The sequence below is a fragment of the Centruroides sculpturatus genome, unplaced genomic scaffold (genome assembly GCF_000671375.1).
Source record: "Centruroides sculpturatus isolate CEXI.00-Female unplaced genomic scaffold, Cexi_2.0 scaffold1533, whole genome shotgun sequence".
NCBI lineage: Eukaryota > Metazoa > Arthropoda > Arachnida > Scorpiones > Buthidae > Centruroides > Centruroides sculpturatus.
Window position 1 is genome coordinate 103,694 of NW_019385755.1, and position 14,373 is coordinate 118,066.

At 30.5% G+C, this 14,373-nt stretch overlaps 1 protein-coding gene across 1 annotated transcript in view; it reads right to left on the reverse strand.

Annotated features, from left to right (window-relative positions):
* Positions 1 to 14,111, reverse strand: part of LOC111641806 (protein HID1-like) — a 46,821-nt gene extending 32,710 nt beyond the window's left edge. Inside the window, exon 1 of the mRNA XM_023388039.1 lies at positions 13,942 to 14,111. Within this exon, the coding sequence (XP_023243807.1) occupies positions 13,942 to 14,007 (66 nt within the window). The 5' untranslated portion in view covers positions 14,008 to 14,111. The remainder of the gene's footprint in view (positions 1 to 13,941) is intronic.
* Between the last annotated feature and the right edge of the window lie 262 nt (positions 14,112 to 14,373).

Sequence of the window (14,373 nt, forward strand, 5' to 3'; positions counted from 1 at the left end):
ACATCAAGATTCAAAGATATGAGATCTGTTCCATATGTCATGTTTAAATTTGTTGTGCCAATCTCTCTGATTCTAAGTGAATATGGACATGAGTCAATTTTAAACAAATTTTGCTTCTTATGTCTGCATAAAACCATAATCATCACAAGGAGGAGGAAGTTTGCATTAGTGAATGAACTTGTTAATATAATGAAAATGAACTTTATGTCCAAAACAACCATTATTATATGATATTACAGTAATACCTCGACTTACGCTATCTCCGCCTTATGCAAACCCGGAGTTAGGCGATTTTCAAATCTCATCGATTCGTCTTTTGTTTGAATGCCACACAAGTCTTGATTACTCACTCCCCCCACACTATTGTTTAGCTTACATGTTCGGATGTGCAGCGTGGAATCGACGCATAGCTACAATTTATTTTGTGTTATTTATTTCTGTGTTTGTTATATCTACGGATATTTGAGAGACTATGTGGTGATTTCTTGTAACCGTGAACGAATCAAAAAGCGAGATAAGGTTAACGAGAACATTTATTAACTTACATACGTCAGATTTGGATTTTACACAAATTGCGAAAATATACCCCGACTTACGCGAATTCAACTTATGCAGTTATTGCTTGGTCCCACCTATCGTGTAAGTTCGGGGTATTACTGTAATACATCAGTAGTGAACAGTGGACAATGGACCATCTTCAGTGGTTGAAAGTGCAATTGCACTTTCAACTGTTCATTGAAGATGGCCCATTAACCAGGTTAAAAAACATTAGTGCTATTTAAACTTCACCCATTGTTAATAGAATATTGATTAATTCAGAGGAATAATCACAATGGTTCGTTCATCCTTAGAAACTTATTATACTGTATGGTATGATTAAAAATTGACTATTTTTGGTTTTTAGCAATATACAATAATAAATAACACATTATTTTTCTTTAAAAAATTTTTATTTAAATATCGAACAATATAAAAGCTTCAAGATATATGCTTTTTGATGGCAAATAATTTCCTACTTTTTCTTAATACAAAATCATTATCTATTCAGAATTTGTAAGTTCGTAAATTATTCAAGCTCTTAATATTCTTTATGTTATTTTTCATATTATATAAATACAAGTATTTGTCATAAATATATAAGACAGCTATTTTCTTATACAAGAAATACAGTATAAATATAATAATACAATACAGTTAAATTTAAATATATAGACCTATTTAATTTGTATTTAAAAACNATTTTCTTATGAAATGTGAAAGAATTGGGAAATGTTGACAAGATTTGTTCAATTTTGATTACCGGAAAATGTTAGATTTTTCAATTCCTGATTCCAATTCATGTTAAAACAGCTATTGAATACATAATAAGTTTTAAAATAAAAATGTTTAAAACTTAAAATAAATTATGGTTAATTTTAAAAATTTTGATAGTATGGAAGTTAAACTTACCAAGACAAAAACTCACAACTTTACAAATATACTATAAAAATAAAAAGACTATTCGAATCAATATGTAAAAACCTAGTATTGGTTTTTAAGCTGGTGAGTCACATTTATAGAAGCTACAAAGAGTTGATATGCTGGCATAAGCATAGATGCATGCAACTTTGTGAGGGGGTATGCTGGTGATGCAAATTTTGAACCAAAAGAACTGTTCCAGACTCGGAACTATGATGAACAGTTTCACACCAAGTGTCAAAACGGTTCTGGTCAGAAATACTAATACAAGAAATACAAGAAATAACTAATACAAGAAACACTGCGTTCTTCATTCTGAACTTTTATGAATATGGTTTTCCACAGAAGAGTGAATTTTTTAATCTGTATTTGAACTTGAACTAATGGAAATGTTCCACAGATTTTTACAAATAATCAAATTAGTTTAGATTATTTTAAATTTACAAAGATACTTTAAAAATTTATATTTTTATTACAGTCTGTAATTACTGTATTTGTTTTTTTAGTAACCAACAGATATGTCTGGCACTGCCATCCAAATCGTAAAATTGCTAAATGTTAAAATGAAAACCATATTATGAAATTACACCTCCCAAAAACCATATTACAAAATGAAAATTGGGAGGTGTACGGTGTCTGGGTTTCATGAAATTCTATATTTTCCTCAGATTCCAAGTTACACAAGGATAATTTGGAGCAGATCAACATTTTATACTCTATACAAAACTGACAAGAAACAATACAGTCCAACAGACTAAGCAATTCAGATGTTACATGATGATTCCTAGGAACAGTCTAGTCCAACTATTCCAACAAACTGTCTAGCTTAACAATTCCAACATTTCCAGTTCCAGCAGCAGAACTAGATCTCCCACCTCTATTTTGTTGACTGATGCGATGATGGGAAAGGGGGAAGGTAAATGAGAAAATATACTTCTTTTTTTACTTCTCGCATTTGACATGTCTTGTAAATGCTTTAATTCCATTTTATTTAACATTAAATGAGGTTTGGCAAGTGATGCAATGACCCAAACAAATATCATTATCACAAGTTACTTGTACACAAGAATTTTTTCACTTGAGCCACAAATGTCAAGAGTAACTCATCTTGAAAAATCAGTTTTTAAAACTCAAAATGACATTAAACTTAGCATTAACAAGTATTTTTACTCAGAATTGCACGAATTGCATTTGAAAATTTAACTTATTAGGCCTACAGCATCATCTGTGAATCATATCAAAAACTTTCATTATTACAGTGAGAAAGTCGTTTTGTCATTATAAGTAAACATACTAAATATTTAAAATAATTTTGTATAATATTTTTTCAATTAAAATATAATTTTGCTTATGTTAAGCTGTTTTGCCTATTGCCAATCTTAATTTGAAACTAGATAGCCCAATAGTTCAATTAATAGTTTCACTTATAAGGGTATGTCCATAAATTATGTCCACATTTTTCTTGAAATTTTTACTCCCCTTCCCATTCTTGTCCCAGTTTGTCCAAGTTTCCATAATGTATCCTCCTCCCCTCTTTGGACATCCAACAAAATTTAAACTCCCTTAAAACCTTCATCACTTTATGAATGACAGATACCATAACTAAAAACAAAACATGCAAGAAATTTTAAAATAAATGTAATAAAATGCATAAACTGTATAAAATTTAATAAAATAAACACATGTACAGTACACCAAAGCTCTTCCCTTGTCTGACTTCTTGTAACCCCTCCCCTTGGGGCGGAATAGGGTAGCTAACAAAGAAGTTAAAGTTATGTCAACAATAAAAGAAAAAGAAAAATATTACATTATATCCTTTATTTATTATATTTGGCACATGATATTTTTTATCTAATTTAAATAATTAATAATTTTGTATTAAAAATAAATCACTGAAAAAAGCTTGCCCACATTCTGTTCTGCCCCACACTCAGGGCAGAATGGGGTATGAGATTAGTGCTCAAATATTAGGAAAAAATATTAGTCTTGTTGCTTACAAAATTTGCAAACCAGCACAGAATTGTCATTGTTGCTGTTAAAACCCACACAAAACATATGAGCCCATTTTTTGCATGTGACACATGAACATTAACCCTGAATCGACTGTGAGTAAACCTCAGTGCATTAAAGGCAAGTCATATCATCATCTCCTTCCAAGTAATCGTCCCCTTGTTCTTTTTTACTAGACTTTGTTTTTTTCCCCTTTCCTTTATGGGAAACAGTCCCGTTGTGCCTCAGAGCACATGCTTCTAAAAATCAAGTAGAGAAAAAAAGTTTATGATTACACTTTTTGCATTATTTCATTCTAAAAATACAAACAAACAAATCTTTAATAAACTAGACTATATAAATTTTGTTAAATTATAAAATATACCATATACTTTCATTGTTTTAATGTTGATACACTTGTAATTTCATCAAAAAATCATGACAGGAGGTTTTATTGGTCAACAAGAAAGCAAATCTTGGTAACCAAGTATTCACACTGACATGTTGTCGCAGTCTGAGTGTAGGACAGGGAGCAAACCAATTCCCTCACCTCTCTTTCATGTGTAAATTATCTTTCCCATTCCGCCCCAGATTCCCCTATATTATATATATATATACACTTATACACAGTGCTGTAACTAGTCATTCCTATGCCCTGTGCAAGAATTTGCATTTAGGCCCCTTAATTAATTAGGTTTGGGAAAATAATAAAATATATACATGCATTTTGGGCCCCCTTCTTAGTGGGCCCTGTGCAGGTGCACCTGTTGCACCTGCCTAGTTACAGAACTGCTTATACAGATGCAAAATACAGATTGCCAGTCAAATAGGCCCAATGCCAGCCAGATGCAACCCTAATATTACCCAATCTCCCCTAAATGGGAAGCTACTACTGGCAGAGTGCAATCTCTTGTTGTTCTGACTACACAAAAGAAAAGTCAGCATGACAGATGTTACTTCGTGTATGGGGCGTTGCATACTCTCTGCTTTGTAGATGTAAAAGTTTCCAATAAACTATTACTCAATTGTTAATAGAATTTTTAAAATTTTTAATCTTCGACTGAAAGAAATAATTTTCTTATGAAATGTGAAAGAATTGGGAAATGTTGACAAGATTTGTTCAATTTTGATTACCGGAAAATGTTAGATTTTTCAATTCCTGATTCCAATTAATTGTCCCATCACTAGTTAGTTCTCAAAATTTGATAGCCTTGACTTTGCCATTTCCATTAATTGAAATAAAAATGGGTCGATGATTTTGTTTTTGAGATACAGGGGCCAAACTGATAATGTCCATGCGATTCAGTGTGCCTAACAGTGTTTAGGGGGGAAAAAACATTGCATGCACCTAACAAAAAATGGACATGAAAAACAAAACACAAGAACAAAGCAATTGGCATCAATTGCTTTGTTCTTGAATTGTTCCTCCTCCATAAGTGCAAGAATCATCTGTCCATGGAGGCAATTACAAGGAATGCCTATGAACCATCAGGTGCAAGGATTACCAGTCCATGCCAAGAAAGTGTAACCTCTTTCTTCTGGCTCCACCAGAATTATATCACAACACAACAAAGTTGCAATGATGTATATACTCATTCCAAAAGGCTTGATTTTTTGAATATTTAAAAATGTTTTATTCTGTATAAAGCAATTTGAATTTAATAATAGATTCCAGATTATGTAATTTTGGCATTACCATAAAATATATTGGGGGAACTGGAAAAATATATTATGAGAGACTATTGAAAACAGAAGTAAATGATATGATAAATAAGGGATGAAAAACTGAATTTTAGATTTTTGTTAAATAAAAAGATTCATTTACTGTATTTTAGTACATATAACCTGCAGGATATTGGGTTATCTGTGATTAGAAAAAATTTGCAGCAGGGGTTATACAATGGAACAAATTATGAAAATGATCTTATTTTCATTCTAGCTATTTTAAGCAGATTATATGCCATGATGAGTTACATGCTGCTGTGGATTACACATAAAAATACAGTAATATAAAGATTTTATGATTAATATAAAAATATCAACATCCAAAACTCAATAGTTATATATTCAAGCCAAATGTATTAATAGTAGTAGTAATATAACATGATATAATCCAGCAATCTTTGACTTTGATTAATATAAAATCCATCAATCATTGTGCATCAATTTTAATATAAATTTTCTAAATATAGTATGTTGTTGGGTAAGAAAATTTTTAAAAGAAAAAATATATAAATTCATATTGTAAATGTAAATTTAAGCAGTTAAATATCTTAGAAAATTAAAATTTCTTATTTTTTAAATTAGAAACTTTTATTTTTCAGATATTCAACTGAAAATTATCTACTTAATTTGGATATTCATATCAAATTAATTAAATATTTACATACATGTGAAAATGATCTAAGTAAGAGTATTTCTGACATTAAACAGAGGGAATGAATTTTAATGGCATTTTTTTATACTATATGTAATAGCATTTGTTACATTGGCAAGTTAAATGCAAATATTCTAGCAGAAAGACTACACAGAGCATCCTTATATCACTGAGATATTGATCAACTGTTAGATAATAACTTATACCAAAAACCAGTGGCCCCAAGACCCCACTCTTGCCAAAACATGCTAAATCAGACACCAGAAATCCAAATAAATTCTCTTATAGTAAATAGCAGATCTTCTGCTTTAACTCTATCATAATGAAATCTGCATAAACTGTTGTTTATTTACAAAAATCTCCTTAATTAAGAATGGCAGATATCTGATTAATTCAAAAAACTTGGCTCATACCTATGAATTATTCCTACTTGAGAAGCTTCACAATCTTCTGAACAAACTAGCAAATACAAAATAGAGGTGAGTTCTTCACAGCACTAAAATTGATACACACACAGTCCTATTTTCTTTCTCTGATCTGAAGTACAAACTCTGTGAAATTTCCCCTAGTAAGTACGTACGTATAGCCTAAGAAATAATGACGGAATTTCTACATAAGCTGGATCAATCCCTATTTTAATCATACATTCAAATTTTCCTGTAAAATCAATCGCCTTTAAGGATAACCTAGAAAGCCTAAACTCAACTGAATATACATACTATTTGTGATATGATACTGCTGAATATGCTATTTGTGATACAGAATTTCTGTTAGGCAAGGAGGTCATCATGATGTACAACATGCAAATATTAATTTAATAAACATAAAAAGGCTAAACATACCTCAACAATTAATCAAGTTATCACTATATTTTTTAAACAAGTTGAAGCAAGTTATGAAGATCTAAAGTGTGCAGTCTGAAAACTCACTTTTGTGTATCATAGTGTGATATTATTTCAGTTTTAACTCATCCACTTGCATTTCCAAGTTAATAAGCGGCTTTTACAATAAAATTTTCTAGTTGTTAGGATCTTAGGGTGTAAAGATCACTAATCATGAAATTGCCATTTAATCTCTCACAAAGAACTACAAGTTGGTTGGTTATAACAGTCCAGACTGGACTCCAGTCATATCCTGTTCATTCAACTGACCCGAATAAAAGACATCCCTGAATCTTTGCATCAACATGTAGATGTAACCTGATCTGACCCCAGGGCATAAGGTTTTCACATGTGCAAAAACAACCTACCCAACACTAATGCTAAACACAGACCGAAGTAATTATTGTTGATGTCATTTTACAACATCTCTATAAATGAAATATTGGAAGATCTACAACACAAAATTTATAACAGTAAGCTTAGATGCCTCGAACAAATTTGATCTGTAATGAGTGCCCGTTATGTTAAGATATTTTACAAATAATTAAAAATGCACTATATTGTTAATTTCAAGAATTACATGGAAAAACATTAAGATCTTTTAACAGATGATAGTTTAACAAAGAAATACAAAAAATATTGTTGATATTCAATGGATCAAAGTCATATTTTCTATCAGAATATAGTAATTGTCTAAATACAGTAAAACCCACAATATCCAAAGTAATGTGGACCAATGCTACCTTGGATAACTGGGAATGCAAGTAAAAATGAATGGCCATTTTGGATTAACAATTTTGGATTAAAAATTATGAATATAAAAATTTTATACATGGCACATCACTTTTAAGCCTCTTTTGTTCTTTTAAATGTTTTAATATGAATGATTTGTCTCACATTAAAGGTAAAGGATAAAAAGTAATGCATTGCAAAATGATTTTGTTTCTATGTTATCATTTAAACTTTCTTTAAAAGTCCTTCAGAGTTTTTATTTTATAACAAGGAAGGAATCCTTCAATAAACATCACAGTACAAACTGAATGTAAATTAATTAACAACAACAACAACAACTTTTAGTTCATCTAGCAATAAAATTTCAAACAAACAAACATTTTCAAGTCACTTAATTCATCTTTAGATTCAAACATCAAGATTCAAAGATATGAGATCTGTTCCATATGTCATGTTTAAATTTGTTGTGCCAATCTCTCTGATTCTAAGTGAATATGGACATGAGTCAATTTTAAACAAATTTTGCTTCTTATGTCTGCATAAAACCATAATCATCACAAGGAGGAGGAAGTTTGCATTAGTGAATGAACTTGTTAATATAATGAAAATGAACTTTATGTCCAAAACAACCATTATTATATGATATTACAGTAATACCTCGACTTACGCTATCTCCGCCTTATGCAAACCCGGAGTTAGGCGATTTTCAAATCTCATCGATTCGTCTTTTGTTTGAATGCCACACAAGTCTTGATTACTCACTCCCCCCACACTATTGTTTAGCTTACATGTTCGGATGTGCAGCGTGGAATCGACGCATAGCTACAATTTATTTTGTGTTATTTATTTCTGTGTTTGTTATATCTACGGATATTTGAGAGACTATGTGGTGATTTCTTGTAACCGTGAACGAATCAAAAAGCGAGATAAGGTTAACGAGAACATTTATTAACTTACATACGTCAGATTTGGATTTTACACAAATTGCGAAAATATACCCCGACTTACGCGAATTCAACTTATGCAGTTATTGCTTGGTCCCACCTATCGTGTAAGTTCGGGGTATTACTGTAATACATCAGTAGTGAACAGTGGACAATGGACCATCTTCAGTGGTTGAAAGTGCAATTGCACTTTCAACTGTTCATTGAAGATGGCCCATTAACCAGGTTAAAAAACATTAGTGCTATTTAAACTTCACCCATTGTTAATAGAATATTGATTAATTCAGAGGAATAATCACAATGGTTCGTTCATCCTTAGAAACTTATTATACTGTATGGTATGATTAAAAATTGACTATTTTTGGTTTTTAGCAATATACAATAATAAATAACACATTATTTTTCTTTAAAAAATTTTTATTTAAATATCGAACAATATAAAAGCTTCAAGATATATGCTTTTTGATGGCAAATAATTTCCTACTTTTTCTTAATACAAAATCATTATCTATTCAGAATTTGTAAGTTCGTAAATTATTCAAGCTCTTAATATTCTTTATGTTATTTTTCATATTATATAAATACAAGTATTTGTCATAAATATATAAGACAGCTATTTTCTTATACAAGAAATACAGTATAAATATAATAATACAATACAGTTAAATTTAAATATATAGACCTATTTAATTTGTATTTAAAAACAAAAATATATTTGTAACCAACAATATTACTGGTATTTAAAATTACCAGTAATATCCAGCAATTAACTAAATAATAATAAAAATAAATGTTTTCAATGATTTTTAAATCATCATCATCATGTTAAAACAGCTATTGAATACATAATAAGTTTTAAAATAAAAATGTTTAAAACTTAAAATAAATTATGGTTAATTTTAAAAATTTTGATAGTATGGAAGTTAAACTTACCAAGACAAAAACTCACAACTTTACAAATATACTATAAAAATAAAAAGACTATTCGAATCAATATGTAAAAACCTAGTATTGGTTTTTAAGCTGGTGAGTCACATTTATAGAAGCTACAAAGAGTTGATATGCTGGCATAAGCATAGATGCATGCAACTTTGTGAGGGGGTATGCTGGTGATGCAAATTTTGAACCAAAAGAACTGTTCCAGACTCGGAACTATGATGAACAGTTTCACACCAAGTGTCAAAACGGTTCTGGTCAGAAATACTAATACAAGAAATACAAGAAATAACTAATACAAGAAACACTGCGTTCTTCATTCTGAACTTTTATGAATATGGTTTTCCACAGAAGAGTGAATTTTTTAATCTGTATTTGAACTTGAACTAATGGAAATGTTCCACAGATTTTTACAAATAATCAAATTAGTTTAGATTATTTTAAATTTACAAAGATACTTTAAAAATTTATATTTTTATTACAGTCTGTAATTACTGTATTTGTTTTTTTAGTAACCAACAGATATGTCTGGCACTGCCATCCAAATCGTAAAATTGCTAAATGTTAAAATGAAAACCATATTATGAAATTACACCTCCCAAAAACCATATTACAAAATGAAAATTGGGAGGTGTACGGTGTCTGGGTTTCATGAAATTCTATATTTTCCTCAGATTCCAAGTTACACAAGGATAATTTGGAGCAGATCAACATTTTATACTCTATACAAAACTGACAAGAAACAATACAGTCCAACAGACTAAGCAATTCAGATGTTACATGATGATTCCTAGGAACAGTCTAGTCCAACTATTCCAACAAACTGTCTAGCTTAACAATTCCAACATTTCCAGTTCCAGCAGCAGAACTAGATCTCCCACCTCTATTTTGTTGACTGATGCGATGATGGGAAAGGGGGAAGGTAAATGAGAAAATATACTTCTTTTTTTACTTCTCGCATTTGACATGTCTTGTAAATGCTTTAATTCCATTTTATTTAACATTAAATGAGGTTTGGCAAGTGATGCAATGACCCAAACAAATATCATTATCACAAGTTACTTGTACACAAGAATTTTTTCACTTGAGCCACAAATGTCAAGAGTAACTCATCTTGAAAAATCAGTTTTTAAAACTCAAAATGACATTAAACTTAGCATTAACAAGTATTTTTACTCAGAATTGCACGAATTGCATTTGAAAATTTAACTTATTAGGCCTACAGCATCATCTGTGAATCATATCAAAAACTTTCATTATTACAGTGAGAAAGTCGTTTTGTCATTATAAGTAAACATACTAAATATTTAAAATAATTTTGTATAATATTTTTTCAATTAAAATATAATTTTGCTTATGTTAAGCTGTTTTGCCTATTGCCAATCTTAATTTGAAACTAGATAGCCCAATAGTTCAATTAATAGTTTCACTTATAAGGGTATGTCCATAAATTATGTCCACATTTTTCTTGAAATTTTTACTCCCCTTCCCATTCTTGTCCCAGTTTGTCCAAGTTTCCATAATGTATCCTCCTCCCCNTGTAGGGCCAATCTCACCCATACGGACACGTTAAGCTCAATTAATTTATGTTCTCCTACATTATAAGATGAAAGTAAAATAAAGCGTTTCATTGGAAGTTTTAATAATTACGAAAAAAAGTACTATTTTACTTCTAAAGATGAAATAAAAATAAACTAAAGTGCGATGAGTGATATTTATTTTCAGCAAGTCTCCGCTGTTCAATGATGCGCAAACACAATACATAGATATTACATGAACTAACAGGCAGAGACTTGTAAAACATAGTAATAATATGCAGCAAGAATCCTCAAAATTTCCCTCTTAGGTGAGTCTTCATGATGCAACTTTTCATATAATAAATAATAGAAAGAAAACCTGACATGGTAAATTATTATTGAAATGCAAGATTTCCCGAGAAATTTTATTTTTCCGGGATTTTTCTCGTAGGGAATAAACGGCAAGAATCCCGGGAAAGAAACCCTAATAACAACTAATGTTTTCTATCCCATTCTAGAATAATCACTATGATAACTAATAAAAGGTTTCATAATTTTTTTTTTTTTATAGTTAAATTTCCAATAAATTTTATATTCGTATAAATCTAGAAAAAAAAAAATTTAGAGTCCAACTATAAATTAATTTTTGAAAATTAATTTGACTACATATGAAATAAACTGTTGCCATTAGTTAAGAATTTGACATTATATTTAACATTTTTTTTATGTACAGTACATTCAATTCAAACTGCCTTTCTCAGAACAAACTACTGAGAAATTTAAGTGCTTTCAGATTTTACACTTGATCAAAAGTCTTGTTTACACTTGATGAGCATAAATATTTGGATTTTCTAGTTTTTGTACCAAGAAAAGCAGTTTAAATTGAATTTATATGTTTAAGATGCTTTCTTAACAAGTGCATTGTTCAGCTCAATTCAAACTCCGAATGAGATAGTTTGGACCTTATCAGAGCTGTAGAGAATACTCATAGAAGCAAAAAAGTCAAAGGAACCATATCTCTACAAGTGACCTTTCACAAGATACAGCTCCCAAAATCAGGTTGTGCAAGATCGTGAGTCATGTCACTCTGCTAAGACTATCATGTTTAACTATTTAGCCCAAACGACTATGCTGGCCCGTGAGCTTCAAGTAGCCCACTTGACTGTTCATGGAGTACTTTATGTTTATATAATTTTAGGCTCACCCCCACTCAATGCCCGAGTGGGGGGTGAGCCCCACTCGGGCACTGAGGTGCAAGCAATAGCCAGCACCAAAGCCAAGACTACATGTGGAACATTGGTCAAGGCAAGCAGTAGCAAACCTTGATGATGCAGAGCATAAAGAATAAGCATTATACTGATACAAATTAAAAACTGACCTCTAGAGGTGATATCTCACAAATGGTCACATGTACAGGTATGGTTCCTTTGACACTTTTTCTCATATAGGACGCCTACAATTCTCGGGGTTGCAAAATCCCTCATTCAGAGCTTGAATCTTACCCATCATTCATGTACTAATGCTGCATTCATCTGACTATAATTCTCTCATTTGAATAGCTATCATAAGAATATTAGCCAAAGTGCTTTGTGACAATTAAGAAAAATAAAAATTCCAGCTTATTTTTATCCTGCAAGCAAGAACAATTTTAATAATGTTCCAGAAAACAATGTACATCTAATAAGCAATTTGCAAAAAAAAAAAAAAAAAACTAAAATGCACAAAGCAATAAATAAATAAATAAAACCACAAAATTAAAAACTCCTCATTACCTAACTTCACTGCCTGTAACCGGTGTTCTTCTCCAATACAAAGGACTTTGCAAACGTTTTTGAACCTAATGTGGTTCTTCTTCAGGCGCTACGAAATTCTCTATATGAATTCGAATTTCCAGAAATAGAGCCGCTATTCCCTCTAGCCAGAATTATTCACACCACGTTCAGCACACAACACCTCAGATGGCTAGAGGCCTTATACATTTGCCTTAACACCCTCAGGAATAAGCACTGCATTAACTTCAAACAAGAAATGAAGATATCAACAGCATGGGAAGCCTTCCTCAATAAATCTCTGAAGTAACAACATACGGATAATGCACAAGTCTACAATGACGCCATTGGTAACACGTGACAACATTCCAGAAAGATTTTCCAAAATAACGGTTAATTCTAGACTGGAAATTCGAATTCATATAGAGAATTTCGTAGCGCCTGAAGAAGAACCACATTAGGTTCGAAAACATTTGCAAAGTCCTTCGTATTGGAGAAGAACACCGGTTACAGACAGTAAAGTTAGGTAATTTATCAATTACGGTGTTATAATTTCTATATAGTTTAAAAACTCCTCTCCAATTTAGGTGGACAGTAGACTCACAGGCACACCACACTAAAAATGTCTACTCCAACAAGATTAAATGACGTTTACACGATGAAAATGCTCTCGCACTTTCATTGTGTAAGGGAGTGACTATGCAGGTGCGAGCGAGCAAATTTTTTGAGAGAGCGAGAACATGTGGCAAGAAGAGATGATGATGTTTCATGCTCTCTGTTTCTTCCTCTCATTTATTATGACCACACAGACAAGAGCAGAAACGTCATCTCTTCTCGCTTGCATCTGCATAGTCGCACCTGAAACGTCATTTACACATAAACACAGCTCTCACATATTTATAATTTATTTTGTATACTAATTATACATTTTGTATAATAATTAAACAGCTCTCACATAATTTACACAAGAGTTTAATGATATTAATGGAGTTATATTCTTTTTGCTTATTTAATCCTTTATAATCGCAAGTTCATGTCTATGGAAAAAATCATTTGAAATTAATTAATTCATAAAACCATAAATGTTTATTAAAGCACAACCATAAAAATTTTATATTATTTTTTATATAATTTTAAAAAGATCATCATCATATTTGCATTAATTTATCAGAAATTAATATTTATAATTTCAAAATTAATATAATCTTAATTTATAATTTTATATAAAGTTCAAGAGTGTTTTAAATATTTAATTTCTCACATTTATTTATAAATTAAATTAATTTAAAGATGTAACATTAAGAATTAAATTAAGCATATTGAGGAATTAAAATTTACTTGAGTTTTTGTCGTCAATTGAATAACCGCTTTGCGAAAATTCAACTTGGAATCCGTATTACCCATTTCGTGTATAAGGCAGAATTCATTCGCCTAAACACGAAAATAATTAAGTCAAATTTTGTTGACAAACTCTTCGTCTGCCGTCAACCATAACAATTGACGACGACGCACCCTATCGTAAAAAATATTCATTTCTAATACCCGTTCTTCCGCCTACACATATTTTTATACTTATTATCCCTTAAAATTTAAAATAATTAAATTAAAATATTAATAAAATATTTCTGTTAAGATTAAATTTTAAAAATTAATTTCTAATATATATAATATCGTTTTCGGTAAACTTTATATTTATTTTTACATTATAATAACTGAATTAATAAATAATTTAATAATTTATAATCACTTAAAATTATGTTATATTAATTA